Below are 18424 nucleotides of genomic sequence, written 5' to 3'. Positions count from 1 at the left end.
GGCCCTGTGCTGCTCTTACAGGACCAAGAGAAAGCTCTGGACAAGTATGAGGATGTGGTGCGGGGGCTGCAGAGGCGAGGGCAGCAGGTGGTGCCACTCAAGTACCGCCGTGAAACGCCACTCAAGCCCATTCCTGTGGAGGCTCTCTGCGACTTTGAGGGTGACCAGGTCAGTGACTACCTGGAACCCCAGGCAACCTGGACCTACAGCACACAAGTCTTAGGAATAGCTAGACCTAGGGCCTCAAACAATCATCTCCCATGGATGTCACTCTCTGTCCACTTTCACCTGGGGATAGATATGCTCCCCCTATGCTCTCTCCCTGCCCACACTGCCCTATCTTTATCTTATCAGCTCAACCATCCTAGCCATTCTAGCTCGAGTCCTGGGGAAGCCCCTCATTGGCCCACTTTGTAATGTGAGCCACCTCTAAGCAGTCCCTGTGGCTGGGGAATGTCAGCTTCTCATTGGCCAGGCCTCAACCATGTGTCCATCTGGAGACTGGAATATAGAAGGGGTGTGCCACTTGGACTAGGGATGGGTAGTGATGGCTCCCCAAAGGGAAACTGAGGGGCTGGGGATGTAGCTTGGTGAGTAGAACACTGATCTAGCAAGCACAAGGTCCTGGAGTTCAATCATCTGCACGGCGGAAACATCTGCAGGCATGGATGATGCACACACTTGTACGCTCAGCACTCTGAGAGTAGAGGCAGGAGGGTCCCGAGTGCAAAGTATCCTCGGCTGCATAGTGAATTTGAAGCTAGCCAAGGTTACACAAGCCCTTGTCCCCAAAAGGAACAAAACTGAGGTTGATATAGAGATTGGTGCTGAGCTGGCAGTCCACAGTGCTCTCCCTCTTGCTGGCTGCATTTCACCCTGTGGCCTGAGTAACAGGTGGGCTAAGACTCCTGTGTCTAAGAGTTCAGAGGGCAATGAGGCAGAGGGAGACTAGGCTTCCAGCTCTGAGGTGAATCTTAACCTGTCTGTCCCACCAGGGCCTGATCTCTCGGGGCTACAGCTACAAGCTACAGAAGAACAATGGGGAGAGCTGGGAGCTGACAGATAGCACCGGGAAGAAGCTGACTGCCCCGGCCGTCTGCTTCATCATTCCCCCCACCGACCCCGAGGCCTTGGCTCTGGCTGACAGGTACAGGCACAAGGAGGCATGAGAGTGGACCCATACCTGGGCTGCGCAGGTCTCTCCTATTACAACCCTGGGCGTTCTCTCAGTGGACAGTAGGGTGTGACTGATACCTTGTTGTTTTATCTTTGGCACAGTGACTGTGCCTTAATCTACTGCTATTTCAGTCAGCAATTGAGACTCCGTAGTTACCTACCTGCTTCTCTGGCAGTGGCCTGGCTGCTCAGAACGCATCCTGGCGGGAATACTGTTCCCATAGGCACCAGCTCTGTTGCTGCCACTAAAGGGAGCTTTAACTAAGTCTCTATCATTCTACTTATAAATAAGACTTGAGATTCAAAGGCTGGGGTGAAAACCTGCTAGCTCAGAGAGGCTGAGGAGCAAGTAGCTAACCTTCTCTCCTTGCTGGCATCTCCAAATGAGAGCATCCTTCTGTACTGCTGGGGAAAAAAAAAAAGCTGCCCCGCTCCAAATCCCTCCCTGCTACTTCCGGTGCGTCTCTCTATCTCTTCCAGATGCCCTCTGATGCTCTATGATCACTTTCTGTCAACTAGTTGCTAATTCAGCCTCCTGACCCAAGGTTAATTTTATTTAATTAATGTAAATGCAAACTCAAGGTTCACAATGTGATCCAGTATCCCCCAACAATACCTCTTGTCCTGGCCTCCCTAGAAGGTTCCAGGAAGAGTGGTAGCTTAGACTGGCTTGCTGAACTGGATGTCTGGCTGAGGGCCAGTATAGCAAGCATTTTCTCTTAGTACCTCTGGCCCTTTGCAAGTCTTGATCATCCTGCTGTGAGCTGCTACACTGATTGCAGCCCTCATCTTGCAGACTTGGTAGGGTTCCCACCCTTCCTCTCTGTCTTCAAGCTCTTTTGACACTTCCTTTTGCTAAGATCTGTGTTTTGGCCTTGCTGGGCCCTGGCCCCTTGATGGCAGTATCTGGTGGCAAGTCATTCAGTCACTTGAGCACTCTTTGCTCAGTGAGCAGACTCAAGGGAACACCTTTATTTATTCATCTCCCAGACATTTATCAAGCGCCTACTGTGCACTGCCCCCTTGGAGGTCACACTGGAGAGCACTGGTGAACAGATGGTTTTAGGTAGCAGGGTTTGCAATGAAAGGTAATGGAGAGGGGGAAAGGACAAAGGCAGAAGAGAATCTTCCCAGACCTTGTCGCAGTGGCTCCCATGGTACTTTTATTATATTACTTATTGGGGAGGGGGCACATGTGCTTGGGGCAGCACATGGATGGAGGTCAGAGGGCAACTTGCTAGAGTTGGTTCCCTCTTTCCACCATGTAGGTTCTGGGGATCAAACTCAGGTCATCTCGGCTTGGTAGCAAGCACCTCTACCTACTGAGCCATCTTGTCAGCCCCACACAGTACTTTTGACTTTTCAAAACCCTCCAGAGAGCTGCTTGGCTCCCATGGGCTGTCGTCCAGCCCAGGCTGGGGACCTGGAAGGAGGGTGGTATGAGGCCTGGGTCCCCAGTACATTCCTGTTCTCACAGCCTAGGCAGCCAGTACCGGAGCGTGCGGCAGAAGGCGGCTGGAAGCAAGCACACACTCCAGCAGAGGCATGAGGTGCTAAGGACAGAGAACCCCGGAGGTGGGTACCAGGGCTTCCTGCAAGGGGTCAGGGACATGGAAGAGGGGATGGACTAGACTCTGTGCTGTGCATGGGTGACAGATGTCTGCTAGAGGCCTGAGAGAGGGAGGCCAGGCCAGCCCACGGTCCCAGCTGGCTCTCGGGGCCTCATGCTCCTCACTCTCATCCCTGACTTGTCTTCTCTCCGACAGATGCCTCTGATCTGCAGGGGCGACAGCTGCTAGCTGGCCTGGACAAGGTGGCCAGTGACCTGGCCCGACAGGAAAAGGCCATCACAGGGATCCTACGGCCACCGCTTGAGCAGGGACGGGCAATAGAGGATAGTGCTGAGCGGGCCAAGGACCTCAAGGTATTACCAGGCTGGGGCTCAGGTTGGGCCCTTGGCTCTCTGGGGCTCCTGCTCAAGGTTCTACCTCTATGGCATATTGGGACATTCAAAGCAAGTGCAGGATAATTATGGAGGTAACGGGGATGTGGGGAGGGGGGCTGTCCCAAGGATCAGGCTCCAAATAGATGTCCTGTTCTGGTACTTGGCCATGCCCCCAGATGTGACCTGGTACTGCTTCTGGAAGACTTTTCAGCCTGAGATCATGGCCATAATAATGATAGCAGGAACTGGAATCCTAACTGGTACCTGCTGAGTGAGGCTGTGGGCAACGGGTATGCGGGCTGTGGAACTGCAGGTCCGGTTCACTTCTGCTTGCCCTGAGCTAGGTAGGCTTCTGAAACCAGGCCTGACTTTCCAAAGTAAAATGGGCCTCATCTGAGCACTGCAACTATCAGGCAAGATGCAGATGTCTCTCTCTATTTATCCCCACCTACGTTCACATCCTTCTCTGCCTGACAACTTTGTGGTAGGGTCTTCACCCTTGTTTTAGAGAGAGGTAAGAGTTCAGATAAATTCGGTGATCTCTGGTGCCTGGCACAGGGGTAAGAGGCAGAGGCACAGGGACACAGGATCCCTTCCCAAGTTCTGTGGAGTCATGGGATGGGTACTTCACAGTATCTGCCTGGCAGGCTGTCTAAAATCTTTAAAAAATAAAAAAGAACCCCTGTCTTAAGTCATGCTAAAAAGATAGGCAGAATAATTATCCCCCCCCCAAAAAAAACAAGGTGCAAGAGAGGCTCAGTTTACAAAGTGCCTGCACACAAGCATGAGGACCTGAGTTCAGATCCCCAGCATCTGGGTAAAAAAAATCCTAGCCTGGTTGCACTTGTCTGTAAATCTGACTTTGGGTGAAGCTTGCTCGCCAGTAAGTCTGGCCGATCAGTACACACTGTTCTCAGTGAGAGACCCTGTCTTAGAAGACAAGATAGTGATCAAGAAAGACCTGGCATTGACCTCTGGCCTCCACATGCCCACTCTACCCCACCTCTCCTCTCTCTCCAAACAAGGTAGATGGCTCCCAAGGAACACCTGAGAGTGACCTCTGGTTTCCCATACATGGCACATATACCCACCCATGTATGTGCACATCCACACACAAAAACAAACAAAAAAACACAGACCGCTGGGCTGGTGACTGGGCCCTAGAGTGACACCCCAGGGAGGTGGGCCTTCTCAGGCACTCGCACCGTCCCAGGGCAAATCCTTGGGGGCAGAGAGCTGCAGGGCTGTGGTTGACCTGGGCAGTCTTGATCCCCACAGAACATTTCCAGTGAGCTGCTACAGATTGAGCCAGAGAAGACACAGCACACAGCCGAGTGTGAGGCATTTGTGCAGGCCCTCCCGGGCAGCGGCACGGCACCCTTGCTGAGGACCCGGATGGAAGATACCAACCAGAAATATGAACGACTGGTCCAGCTGCTAGATGCAGCCCAGAAGAAGTAGGTGGCAGCTGGACAGGAGGGTAGTCACAGTGGGGCCCCACATATGATGCTGACCTGTGTTCTTAGGGTGGACGTGGCCAATCACTTGGAGAAGAGTCTGCAGCAGGGCAGGGAACTGCTGGCTTCACATGAGAACCGGCTGACCCAGGATGACATGATGCCTGAAAGTGGCCACATGTTGGACAGCAAGAGGCAGGAGCTGGAGGTAAACCTAGAATCTGGGGACCATGGAGTCCTCTCTCTGGGCTCAGGACAACTGCCCATCACCAGATGAGGGTGTGAGGACCCTGAAGATTCGGAGTGTCTGGTGTGTCGAGCTGGGAGTTATAAACATAGGCAGTGGCATCTCTCTTGGCTGTGTCTAGGGTCTGTGCATCCGGGGAGGTTTTATTTATTATACTATATTATTTATTATATTTTATATGTGTGAGTGTTTTGCGGATATAAATCTGTGCAACACCGGCCTGATGTCTGCATAAGCCAAAGAGGACACTGGATCTCCCTAGGACTAGAGTTACAAGAGAGGGTTGTGAGCCACCATGTGGGTGCTGGGAATTAAACCTGGGCCTTTTAGAAGAGCAGCTAATATTCTTAACCACTGAGCCATCTCTCCAGCCCCCAGCCTAGGGGGAGGTTAAGGCCAGTATTTCACAATGGGGGAAAACAGGTTTCTGAAGCTCTGGTAAGCACATGTAGCATCCCAGGCCTGTAGCTTCTGGGCAGGTCCACAGCCACTGACACTAGTGGCCTAGGACACAGGTTTACCTGCCTGAGCACTGTGGCACTCAGTGGCCTGCAACGGTTCTCCTTTTCATGACCAGAGAGACTGGGCTCAGTGAGGACTTCGTGGCTGGGGGAGGGCAGGCACAGATGCTACCCCTTAACAGTTTGCGGAAGGTGACTTTTTCAGAGCGTTATTGTAATGAAAAAGGACATTGCAAAAGTGGCCCAGATTTGATAAGTGTGGAGGCCGAGTCATCCTTCCTGCTCCTAGGCCTGAACCTCCTTCCAAAGCAGGAGGCCCCAGTGCTCTAGTGATGTTGCCAGCCTCTCAGGAGCTCTGGCCACGACACTGCTATCTCTTTGCCTATCTGGCAGGCCATGGCTTCTGAGCTGCAGGCCCAGAAGTCCCTCCTGGGTGAGGTGGAACAGAACCTGCAGGCAGCCAAGCAGTGCTCCAACTCACTGGCCAGCCGCTTCCAAGAGCACTGCCCCGACCTGGAGCGCCAGGAGGCTGAGGTACACAAGCTGAATCAGCATTTCAACAACCTCAGCCAGCAGGTGGAACGCAGGTGAGGGGTACCACAGAAAAGTGGGCTGGGGCAAGGGCCTGGCTTAGCCCAGCCTGCCTTGAGATACTAAGCTGGGGATCCTCTGGTGTCACCCAAGACCATTCTCTGGTGTATGTGCATGTGGTGTGCATGCCCATAAGCATGTTTGTATGTGTGTGGGGGTACAGGTGTATGTATGTTCATGTGGAGGCCGGAAGTTGGTATTAGTAATCATTCTTGATCATTCTTCTACCTTATTCATTGAGGTAGGCTTTCTCAGTCAAGCCAAGAATTCACCAATACAGCTAGACTCACACTGGTCACCTTGCTCTGGAGATCCATGGCCACCTTCTGAGGTTGAGATTACAGTTGAGCCACCTGCCTACTCAGAATTTGCATGGGTTCTGAGGATCCAAATTCCAGTCCTCACACATGCACAGTTGTTTAACTTTTAACTGCTGAGTCATCTCCCCAGCCCTAGTGTCCTGGTTTTAAAAATAAGGTGACACACACAAAATAAGAAAGTCAGCACATGTCCCCAGGTATGCCACCAGCACCGTGTGTGCATGTGTGTGTGTGTGTGTGTGTGTGTGTGTGTGTGTGTGTGTGTGTGTGCATGTGTGTGTATGTGTGTGAGTGTACATGCCATGGGATGTGTGGGGGTCAGAGGATCACTTTGGATGGCAGTCCTTACTTTCTACCTTGTTCACACCATTGTGTAAGTCAGGCAGCTGAGTCAGGCTAGCTGCCCAGGAGCTTCCTGGGCTTCTCCCATCTTCCCCCATCTCCTCCCATCTCTTCCCACCTCCCCCATCCCCCTATCCCTTCCTCCTCCCATCTCTCCCATCTCCTCCATTCCCTCCCATCTCCATCTTCCCCCATCGCCTCCATCCCTTCCCATCTCCCCATCCCCTCCCATCTCCCCCCATCTCCTCCATCCCCTCCCATCTCCCCCATCTCCTCCATCCCCTCCCATCTCCATCTCCCCCCATCTCCTCCATCCCCTCTCATCTCCCCCATCCCCTTCTATTCCCACCCATCCTCTCCCCTCTCCTCCCAGTTCCCCAGCTCCTCCCACCTCCCCCTATGTCCTCCCGTCCCCCCCATCCCCTCCCATTTCCCTGTAGGAACACTGGGATTACAGACACCTATGCTACTATATCTGGCTTTTACATGGGGCCTGGAGAACTGAACCCAGGCCATCAGGCTTGCACAGCAAGTGCTTTTTCCCACTGAAGTACCTCCCTAGCCTCCCTGTACCTCCCTAGCCCCACCCATCTTTCCACGTGTCTCAAGGCAGGTGGATGTAGCAGCATCAGTGTGGGCCGTTGCTTGTCTCTCTTCTGTCAAAGCAGGGCTGTCCTCTGTCATCTTCTGTCAAAGCAGGGCTGTCCTCTGTCAGTGTTCTCCCTCCACTTCTGCTTGTGTGCTTGAGTGGCTATTCCTAGCAAGTCTGTCTGAGGTTGATGGGTTCACGATCATTTCAAAGACCGTGGTGTTCCAGGGCTCTCTCTCTTGTGTTCCTTTCCCTAGGCTTCCTTTATGCAGCTTGCATTGGGTTTAATGTGCCCCTCTCTTCTTTTCTTAAGGTGGGAGCTTAGAATGTTGTTTCAAGGTGGTTTCCCTTTCCTCATGTAAGCATTTAACACTGTAAAAGTACTACTTTTGCTGCACCCCAGCAATGCTGAAATTTTTATCTGGAGGGAACTGAAGGATTTCCTAGCCTCCATTGTGGATCTCCCTTTGCTCAAGTGATACACATTGGATCCCTGTACCTGTCAGGATGCATCTCCTAACCCTCCCGTTAATAATTCATGCTTAACTATTGCTTTCTGGTGACTGTTTGAAGTTTGTCCAGTTCAGTTACAGTTGGCTTTTCTACTCTTTTAAAACTCAGTGTGGCTAGGAAGATAGCTTCAGTCAGAACAGTCCTTGTCACACAAACATGAGGACCTGAGTTTTATTCCCAGCACACATGAAAAGGGTAGGAAGCATGGTGGCATGGATTTATAATCCTAGAGCTGGGGAGGTGGAAACAGGTGGAAAAGCCAGACATAGTAGCATAGATGCCTTGGAGCTCACTGGCCCGTCAATCTGACCTATTCACCTACACTCACTCATACAAACCAAGAAAGAACCCTCCCAAACTGAGGGATCAGTGAGGCTCCTGCCTACTCTGGGACCTGATTGGCTTTGTCCCCTCAGGGCACAGAGCCTGCAGAGTGCCAAGGCTGCCTACAATGAGTACCGCCGTGGTTATGACCAAATGTTCCAGTTCTTGGCTAACACCCCCAGCTACCAGCCCCAGGAGACAGACAGCCTCAGCCAGGTGGAGACCAAGCTGAAGAACCAGAAGGTAAGATGGCTGCTTCGACTTTGCAGTGCATGTTTGGGAGGATCAGAAGTCCTCAAGCCCAATGGGGCAAGACAAAGGACTCGGCTACAGCTTCCAGTGTCTCCTCATAAGCATGTCACGTCTCACTCACCCCTTCCCTCTCGGTGCCCTTCACAGGGCTTGACCCAACAGATACTCATGTGGCTTGGCTACATGGTGCCTGGCGACCAAAACATAGGGAACCCTGTGGGAAAGATCTCACTATCAAAGTTGGGCTTCCTGCCTCTTCAGTGCCACAAGGACCTCAGAAACCCAGCAGCTGGGGCTAAGTGACTTAGTCAGAAAAGTACTTGCCATGCAAACACAGGACCTGAATTTGATCCCCAGAATCCACCTAAAAAGCCAGTCATGGCTAAGCATGTCTATAATCCTAGCACTGAGGGAGGAAAGAGGGACAAATGAATCTCTGAAATTCACTGGCCTGCAAGCATAGCCAAATTGATCCATTTCCAGGTTCAGTGAGATGGCCTGTATCAAGAAATAAGTAGGGCACAATAGAGGAAGATACATGCTGTAGACTTGGAGCCGCCTCATGTGCACACACACAGATGCACACACACAGACAGACAGAGAAATCCCATGGCTGCTATTCAACTCTCTATCCTCCAGGGCTTCTGCTTCCTCATTCTCAAACAAGTTCCTCAGTCTTGGCTCACAAGCTCACTGGAGGATTACATGCTCTATCAGAGCAGTGCCTGGCATCTCAGAGCACAATCAACACCTGTTTCCTGGCATAGATAAGCATCTTCATGGCCCTTGCTCCAGGCCTTGGCATTGCCCTTTGTGGTGAACAAATATATACAAGAAAGCCATCATTACACTTGGAACTATAGCATGTTGACTTTAGGTTCTAAGGATTCAGACTTTTGATGGGTGTGTGTGTGTGTATGGGTGTGTGTGTGCACATGCGCGTGTGCACGCATGTGGTTCAGTTTTGGTTTTCAGTATCTTTTGTTTTACAGAACTTGCTTGATGAGATAGCAAGCAGGGAACAGGAGGTGCAGAAGGTCTATGCAGATTCCCAGCAGTACCAGCAAGCTGTGAAGGTGAGCCATGAACCCTGTTAGAGCACACAGGAGGGGCTTGGGCATTAAGAGATGCAGAGAAATCCCAGTAGGTTGCTGGGACAACGGGCAGCAGCCATGTGTAGGTCCAGCCCTTTGACAAAACAATATGGCACCAGGCACCCAATATCATCAGAGTTATACTCTTTGAAGCAGTAAACTCTTTGGGGGGTATTTATCCTAAAACAAAACAACAGAATAATGTACACCAAACAGAATTGTGTGATAGCTCTATTTATAATGGGAAAACAAGCTAGCAAAGCCTTATGCAGAAATGTCTGTATGAATGATCAAGCCTACTTGATGGGAAATGTCAAGGTCTGTGGGGAGGAGAGGAGGAAAGGCTCAGGATGCAGTGTTCACTAAGGAAGCAGCATCTGGTCTCTGGGCCTGTTGGAAGGCCTCGAGAGTCGCTCAGTGTGTCTCTGCAGCAGAGGGAATCACAGGGCACATTTTCTTGTATGTATGTTGTGGAGAGGGGTAAAACTTAGCATCACTGTCTTAGTAGCTCTCAGGAGCTCCTGGCAGCCAGCTCAGGTGCAGATGTGAGGAAGATGTGCAAGGCTGTAAACCAGGTCCTGGCCAAGGGCAGGTCAGAGTCATTAGAGGGAGCATCAATCATTGCAGCTTCCTCTTTGCTGCCCACTACTGCACTGTCTTTCTTTTACCCAGGACTACGAGCTTGAAGCCGAGAAGCTGAGGTCCCTGCTGGACTTAGAGAATGGACGGAACATCCACGTGAACAAGAAAGCCAGGCTGCAGTCTCCTGCTGCCAAGGTGAAGGAAGAGGTGAGCTGAGTGCAGACTGCCGAGGCCTCTGTGACACACGTGGAAGAGGAGGAAGAACTTGCTTTTGGGCAGTGATATCAAAATGCCAGGAGGCATCCTGGTAGGGGTTCTGGCCCAGTGCCAGACACATGGAAAGCTCCCATCTTGTTCCCCTGTGCAAGTCCGTAGTGGAGAACGGTACAGACCGCAACATGTGTGAAAAGAGCATTGGAAAGATTTGCTCCAGGGTCAGGGACCAAGACTCAACCTGGGTCTTCTGAGTCTACCTCTCCACCAGTGGGTGGAGCTATGGGGAGGAATGGGAAAGTCCCACTGCTTTCCCCACTTGCCAGGCTCTTCCCAGCCTGTGTCCAAGTGCTCTATTTTTCTCCTAGCCTGTTGGCTTGCCTGCTAACTGCTCCCCTACAATTTCTCTGTAGGAAGCTGTTCTTGCTGCCAAGTTCACAGAAGTTAATGCCATCAACAGACAGAGGCTGCAGAACTTGGAGTTTGCACTGACTCTCCTGAGACAGGTAATCCATCTCAGTTAGAACTACTTCAGATTGCCCTAAACCTCTGCCTCAGAGACACAGCCCGTGAATGAAAAGAGTGTCCTGCATTGACACTTCTGAGGACTAATGTGAATGCGAGCCTGAGTCAGCCTTCTACACTAGCATGGGACAACTTCCCTACCAATTCAAAAGACGTTTGCTGAGGACCCATCAAAGGTTTTTTTATTTTTTTTTACAAGTGATATGTACCATGTGTGCCTGGTGCCCAAGGAGATCAAAAGAAGGCATTGCATCCCCCAGAACTGGAGTTTCAAATGGTTGTGAGCCACCCACGTGAGTGCTGAGAATCGAACCTGGGTCCTCTGTAAAAGCAACAAGTGCTCTTAACTGCTGAGCCATCTCTCTAGCCTCCAAAGTTATTTTTAATGGCATGTTTGTGTTTGTGCATGTGAATTCACATCTGTGCAGGTGCATGTACATACATGCTTATGTGTGGAGGACAAAGGACAACTAAAATGCCATCCTGAGGAATGCCATCTATCTCCTGTGAGACCAAGTTTCCTATTGGCTTGGAACTTGTCAATTAGGCTAGGCTAGCTGGCCAGCAAGCCCCAGGGAGCTTCTGGTCTCCACCTCCCTGGTGCTGGGACTACAAATGCACACACACTAAAGCACCACACCCAACATTTTCATATCAGTGCTAGGGACAGATCTCAAGTCCTTGTGCTTCCAAGGACTTGATCCTTCCAGCTCCAAAAGTTACCTTTTAGGACTTGATGACATGTATGACAGTATTATCTGACATATCAAGAAACCAGAAGTAACTTGACACTCCTCAACAGTGTGCTGGCTTAAACTGTGTCCACACAGAGAAAACACTGCTGTTAAGCAATGATGTGGCACCTTGAGCCAAGATGGTACTCTGCCCCTCCAGTAGGTAATGGCAGAACAAACTATTGTTTGCATAGAAAAAGTAAATGTGCAACTCACTAAAAAAATACATTGAAAATGTCTCCAAGGACAACAGACATCCCCTAGGGACAGGGCAGGGGTGAGAAACTGGTGTCACTTCAAACTCCTCTGTGCCTGCAAAATTTTGCCTTATTCAATATTTTTTAGAGTTTTTTTGTTTTGTTTTATGTATATGGTGCTCTATCTACATGTATCCCTGCATGCCACAAGAGGGCATCAGATCCCATTATAGATGGCTGTGAGTCACCATGTGGTTGCTGGGATTTGAACTCAGTACCTCTGCAAGAGCTGCCAATGCTCTTAACCACTGAGTCATCTCTCCAGCCCCTTATTCAATTTTTCTTTTCTTTTTCTTTTTCTTTTTTTTTTGGGGGGGGGGGTTGGGATTTCAAGACAGGATTTCTCTGTTTAGTTTTGGTGCCTGTCCCGGATCTCGCTCTGTAGCACAGGCTGGCCTCGAACTCACAGAGATCCGCATGGCTCTGCCTCCTGAGTGCTGGGATTAAAGGCGTGTGCCACCACTGCCCAGCTCCTTATTCAATTTTTAAAAGAGTAAAAGTAACCTAACCCTAGAACACTAGTGGAGTCCCCAGATCACAGGACAACTAGCCCGACCTGTCTGAGGTGAGTAGACCTGCCTGTCTCTAACCATACATTCACTGTCTTTTCTGCCATAGCAGCCAGAAGCAGGAGTGGCCCGTGAGACCCTGCAAGGCAGCAAGCTGGGATCCATCACAGAGGAAACATGGAAGATTAAGAAGGAACTGGAGGAGGAGACGGAGCGAAGGCAGCAGCTGGAAAATGAGGTCAAGAGTGCCCAGGAGGAAATCCAGACCCTGAAGGATCAGGGGCCTCAGGAGTCATTGGTGAGGAAGGAGGTGCTGAAGAAGGTACCAGACCCCACCCTGGAGGAGAGCTTCCAGCAGCTGCAGCAGACCCTGGCTGATGAACAACACAAGAACCAGCTGCTTCAGGAGGAGCTGGGAGCACTGCAGCTTCGGCTGCACTCCCTAGAGCAGGAGACCAGGGACGGGGGACAAGAGTATGTGGTCAAGGAGGTCTTGCGCATTGAGCCAGACAGAGCCCAAGAGGATGAGGTCCTGCAGCTTCGGGAGGAGCTGGAGGCACTACGGCGGCAGAAAGGTGCCCGAGAGGCTGAGGTGCTCCTCCTACAGCAGCGTGTGGCGGCTCTGGCTGCTGAGAAGAGTAGGGTGCAGGAGAAGGTCACTGAGAGGGAAGTGGTAAAGCTGCAGAATGACCCTCAGCTGGAGGCAGAATACCGGAGGCTGCAGGAGCAGCACCAGCAAGAGGGCACACTCAGGGAGAAGCAGGAAGAGGAGCTGAGTTTCCTGCAGGCCAAGCTCAGGAGACTAGAGAAAGAACGGGCCATGGCAGAAGGCAAGATCACCGTCAAGGAGGTACTCAAGGTAGAGAAAGATGCAGCCACAGAGAGAGAGGTCAACGACCTCACCCGCCAGTATGAGGATGAGGCCGCCAAGGCACGCACTGGCCAGCGGGAAAAGACAGAGCTTCTCAGAAAGATATGGGCACTGGAAGAGGAGAATGCCAAGGTGGTGGTACAGGAGAAGGTCCGGGAGATTGTGCGGCCAGACCCCAAGGCAGAGAATGAAGTGGCCAACCTCCGCCTGGAGCTGGTGGAGCAGGAGCGCAAATTCAGGGGTGCCGAGGAGCAGCTGAAGAGCTACCAGAGTGAGTTGGAGGCCCTACGGAAGCGTGGGCCACAAGTAGAAGTCAAAGAGGTGACCAAAGAGGTCATTAAATACACAACTGACCCAGAGACCGAGCAGGAGCTCCAGCGGCTCAGGGAGGAGATCATGGACAAGACCAGGCTAATAGAAAGGTGTGACCTGGAGATCTACCAGCTAAAGCAGGAGATCCAGGCCCTGAAGGACACCAAGCCGCAGGTGCAGACTAGAGAGGTAGTCCAAGAAATCCTGCAATTCCAGGAAGACCCCCAAACCAAGAAGGAGGTAGAGTCTCTGCGTATAAAGCTATCAGAAGAACAGAAGAGACAGGTGGACCTAGAAGGGGAACGGGCATCCCAGGAAGAGAAGATCCGATGCAAGGAGGAAGAGCTGGCACAGGGCAAGGAAAGGGTTGTACGCCAAGAGGTGGTGCAGTATGAAGATGAGCCAGACTTAAGAGCTGAGGTGACCGCCTTCACAGACAGCATTGACGCCGAGCTGCGACAGATTGACAAGCTGCGTGTGGAGCTGCGGAGGCTACAGCACCGCCGAGCAGAGCTGGAGAGGCAGCTGGAGGAACTGGAGCGTGAGCGGCAGGCACGCAGGGCAGCTGAGCTGGAGGTGCAGAGGCTGCAGCAGCGGCTGGCTGCACTGGAGCAGGAGGAGGCCAAGGCTGGTGAGAAGGTGACCCACACACAGAAGGTAGTGCTGCAGCAGGACCCACAGCAGACCAGGGAGCATGCCCTGCTCCGAGCCCAGCTGGAGGAAGAGCGGCACCGGAGGCAGCTACTGGAGGGTGAGCTTGAACCCCTTCGTAGAAAGCTGGCTACCCTGGAGAAGACCGAGATCAAGGAAAAGGTGGTCTTCTCTGAGAGTGTCCAGGTGGAAAAGGGTGACACTGAGCAAGAGATCCAGAGGCTCAAGAAGAGCCTGGAAGAGGAGAGCCGGAGTAAGAGGGAGCTAGATGTAGAGCTGACCCGGCTGGAAGCCAAGTTATCTGAGTTAGAATTCTACAATTCTAAGTCATCCAAGGAACTGGATTTCCTGAGAGAAGAAAACCACAAGTTGCAGCTAGAGCGGCAAAATCTGCAGCTGGAGACCCGGAGACTCCAATCAGAGATTGAGATGGCAGCAACAGAAACTCGAGATCTGAGGAACATTACCATGGTAGACTCTGGAACCCACCTCAACTCTAGGTTGTGGTCCCTAGAGAAGGAACTGGATGACCTCAAGAAGATGTCCAAGGACAAGGATCTGGAGATCGATGAACTGCAGAGGCGCCTGGGCTCTGTGGCCATCAAGAGAGAGCAGAGGGAGAACCACCTGAGGCGCTCCATAGTGGTCATTGACCCTGACACAGGCCGAGAGCTGTCCCCAGAAGAGGCCCACCGGGCTGGGCTCATCGACTGGAACATGTTTGTGAAGCTCCGCAGCCAGGAGTGCGACTGGGAGGAGATATCAGTGAAAGGCCCTACTGGGGAGTCATCAGTGATCCACGACAGGAAGTCTGGCAAGAAGTTCTCTATTGAGGATGCTCTGCGCAGTGGAAGGCTAACCCCTGCTCAGTATGACCGCTATGTCAACAAGGATATGTCCATTCAGGAGCTGGCAGTCTTGGTTTCTGGGCAGAAGTAGGCCCAGCTCTTCTGCCTGGCTTTCCTTGGAGGGGAGATGGCTGGCTTGCTCCTACTCAGCAATCTCTTGGGTGTCTTCTGCTCCCCAGTCCTCATGCAGGCTTCTGAGCTAAGTGTTTTATCCACACTGCATCAGGCTGCTTACAGTGCAGCTACTGTAATACGAGCAGACACCAGCTGGGTAGGCCACTCTCACTCAGCTCAGCATTATTCAGTCTGGGTGAGTGACCTGCTCCCACTTCTGATGATTTAATAACCTTGATATTCTCTTCTCTTCCTTTCCTATATGCTCCCACCATCAGTGCTTATAGCTGGAAACTACAGCTCAAGAAAATATTGCAGACACACTCACTAAAACAGCATGGGCTTTAGCACGTCACACAGTGACGCAGGGTAGAAGGCCTCCTTTCTGCCTCTTTCCACTCATCAAGACTGGGTCATCGGGACTGCTGACCTCACCATTTTAGCTTTCTGGCTGGGATCAAACTATCAGCAGTGTCTGCTCAGTAGTGATTCTTTCCATGAGACAGACAGACAAAGCTCTACACTAGAAAATGTGTCCAGAATCCACAATGCCTGGCTCCTGGTGTTAAAAAGCTAGCCAGGATGCGCCAGAAAGACAGCATCGACGACTTGTTTCCTAGCTCTAACTGAAAAGATCTTAGTAATGGATAGTGTGTTAGCCTTACTTTCAGTGCCTTACAAGTCCTCATTATCTCATTGGCATTTAGATATATGAAAGTTGATTGTTCTTCAAACAAATATCTGCTTCTCTGTATCTCATGTATTATGTAAGAAAATGGGAAGTGATAGGGAACTTTATTTATGGCATGAAAATAAAAATCTGGTGGTTTGACTCTAACTCAGACTAAGTATTATTCCTTTACATGAGGCTGATCCTTGGCTCTTAGCCACAATGGGCATTCCATATACACCAGAGCTTCTATGTACTGAAGAATCACTTGCGAATAAAATACAATAGAAACAAAAGAATGAGGAAATACATTTTGGAAACCTCAAAACAATTTATTGAGTTGCTTTATACAAGATTAACAATTTCCACACCACCCCCTAACACCAACATAGTTGCTGCACAAAAGCCACAGCCCCTCTCACACCTAAGAAACGGCCACGCCTGGTTAAGTGCTCAGAGCCTTGCACCAACCAAAGAAACCCTTGCATCCCACTGAGCGCTCTCTACCCCCACCCTCTGCCGTAGCCGGGCTGCAGGTCTCCCTGGCCATGGCTGTTTAAGTCACTCACTCTTTCATTACCACAAATAAAGCATAAACAAGGAAAAGAAATCTCAAACTCCCCATCAAAGAAACGTTTCCCTGAGGCAAGAGGCATCGCTAGAGTCCTAAAGATGAGGGCGTCCTGTTCTAGCTGCACACGCAGTGGCACATGGGGAGGAGGAGCACCAAAGGGGTGGGGTGCTGGGGCCCGTTCTTTGACGGGCAGAGGAGCCTGGAGAGTTCCCACTGCTCAGCTTTGCTGGCGGCCTCAGCTCGGCTTAGAGCTCAGCTATACAAATCTCTTCTTTGGCTCTTTTTGCTACTACCTAAGACTATTCTGTAAACAAACTGGAAATCCAAGTTGCAAAAAATATATGTAATAAAAGGATAAGGAATCCACATGGCCCAATGTGAAAACAATTGGTTCTTCCATACAAAAAGGAATCAGAACAGAGGCCGGACCAAAGAACTGACAAAGGTCTTGCTCTCAGTAAGGTGGAAAGGTGACCACCTCCACAGGAATGGAGAGCTACTGAGTTCCAGACCCTTGAGGCAGGAACCAAAAGCACACCTGACTCACCCTGGGTGCACACTGAGAGTGCTGATCACCTTCCCAAATGTTGTCTGGCTAGGCAGTCAGCCAGACCCACTATGTGGTAGATTTACAGGATAGGTAAGGGCCCTCCAAGTCCATATGAAATAGCCACTGGGTGAGTGTGGTAGCCTAGTGATGGAAGCTCTGTAGTCTATTTTTGTCCTCTGTCCACTCTCCAGACCCTCTGCACATCCCCCTAAGTCCACACAGAAGCTCTCTATCTGGAGAGCACGGGTACCCCAGACCTGTTCTCTGTGGCAGATCCTTCAGAGAAGCCTGCCCTGTGGCTCTGACAGAGATTTCTAAGAATAAGACAGAGTGGAATGTCTACCTGTGGCTTGGAATCCCTGGGCTCTAAGACATAGAGAACTGAGGGGCTCCCCTGCAGTCCACCTACATCAACTCTAGAAAAACAAAACAGAGCTGTAGCTCCATGGGAACCTGGGATTTAGGGGCTCAGATGACTTTCAAGTCAGGACAGCACAGATTATGATGTGCAGTCATAAAAAACCCAATTAAATAAAACTGTCTTAAATACAGACTAGCTTTAAAAAAGATCTTCATCTCAGATCCACTCAGTGGGCTGAATGGATAGATTCGAGTTGTCAAAGTCTGCTCCACCAAAAAGGCACTGGAATTAAGTCTTCCTATAATGTGATGTGTGAAGAGCAGTCCCATTCTATCCAATGCATTCAATGGTAATGATGAAAACAGCCCAAGATAGGTGTGTTTAAAAATCCTACCACGATTGTAGAATCTATAAAGATCTTTTTTCTCTCTAAGAGCTTCATTGTCATGTTCTGAGGAGAAACTGGCCCCTACAAGAGTACACATTAGGTGTTCCTAGTATTTTGCAAGGTCTCCCACCTGTGGCTCTGGCTCAAGTCTTGTCCTCTTGAGCACACAGCCTGAGGATGGAACAGAATCACAACCATCCAGGGATTCTACTGTGACCAGAAGGAGTCCCTGACCAGTAGGGAGCTCTGAGATACTCACACCAAATGCCAGGAGTTGGGCAGACCTAGAGCCCAGTAGCCAACAGATCTGCCACAGGAGCTCATGCACACCGTGCTTCCCAACACAGTCTAGGCACACTTCCCAGCCCAGAGCTGCCCCTTGATGTCGTCCAGCGACAAAGCCACGAGGCCCAGAGCACCAGGTCAGTAAGTGCTTTGTGAGCAGCAAAAGCTGCCCCTTGGTTGAAGGCCCATCAGAAGTGCTAAGAAGTGCTCCATTTCAAACTTGTTCCTACTCTGGAAGACAAGCAGTGGGCAGGAAGTGCACAGTAAATGTCTGTTATCAGAGACCTACGTGTTGGGCTTCCTCCTAGACCTACATCATATGAGTCCATCCTCCAAAGTGGTCACAATTTCCTCGGTACAACAGGCCCTTTCCCATGAAGCTGTGAAGCATCTGGAAAAGAATAAACAAAAAACAGAACATTCTTTAAGTGCTCCAATTCCTTTACAAAGACAGCAGAAACAAACTGCACAGGGAACCTAAGTAGCAAATGTCCCCACACAGTGGCTGTGTGACTTGCTATTTGCAGCATCATGCATGAGCACTGCACTGTACAGGCGGGGGCCGCGGAGCACTGTCTATACAACAGGCACTCTGCAACACGACAAGGACCACTGCAAGGCCTGACGACCACACAGAACCCAACAATAGTCATTCTCTTGCCATCAAAA

General features: G+C 50.9%; 2 protein-coding genes across 5 annotated transcripts in view; one reads left to right on the top strand and one right to left on the bottom strand.

Annotated features, from left to right (window-relative positions):
* The window catches only part of Ppl (periplakin), a 48786-nt gene extending 33017 nt beyond the window's left edge, over positions 1-15769 (top strand). Inside the window, exons 11-22 of the mRNA XM_052759338.1 lie at positions 22-168; positions 996-1147; positions 2654-2751; positions 2943-3100; positions 4400-4578; positions 4648-4786; positions 5680-5873; positions 8058-8208; positions 9210-9293; positions 9984-10100; positions 10520-10612; positions 12241-15769. Coding sequence (XP_052615298.1) covers positions 22-168; positions 996-1147; positions 2654-2751; positions 2943-3100; positions 4400-4578; positions 4648-4786; positions 5680-5873; positions 8058-8208; positions 9210-9293; positions 9984-10100; positions 10520-10612; positions 12241-14904 — 4176 coding nt within the window. The 3' untranslated portion in view covers positions 14905-15769. The remainder of the gene's footprint in view (positions 1-21; positions 169-995; positions 1148-2653; positions 2752-2942; positions 3101-4399; positions 4579-4647; positions 4787-5679; positions 5874-8057; positions 8209-9209; positions 9294-9983; positions 10101-10519; positions 10613-12240) is intronic.
* Positions 15770-15904: 135 nt separating this feature from the next.
* Ubn1 (ubinuclein 1) overlaps positions 15905-18424 on the bottom strand; it is a 33638-nt gene continuing 31118 nt past the window's right edge. For all 4 annotated transcript variants that reach the window (XM_052759339.1, XM_052759343.1, XM_052759342.1 and 1 more), the window contains one exon: positions 15905-18146. In XM_052759339.1, the coding sequence (XP_052615299.1) occupies positions 18097-18146 (50 nt within the window). In that variant the 3' untranslated portion in view covers positions 15905-18096. The remainder of the gene's footprint in view (positions 18147-18424) is intronic.

The sequence above is a fragment of the Peromyscus californicus genome, unplaced genomic scaffold (assembly GCF_007827085.1).
Source record: "Peromyscus californicus insignis strain IS unplaced genomic scaffold, ASM782708v3 Scaffold_3__1_contigs__length_106647218, whole genome shotgun sequence".
NCBI lineage: Eukaryota > Metazoa > Chordata > Mammalia > Rodentia > Cricetidae > Peromyscus > Peromyscus californicus.
Note: the sequence above shows the minus strand (reverse complement) of the source record. Positions and strands in the feature narration are given on the sequence as shown.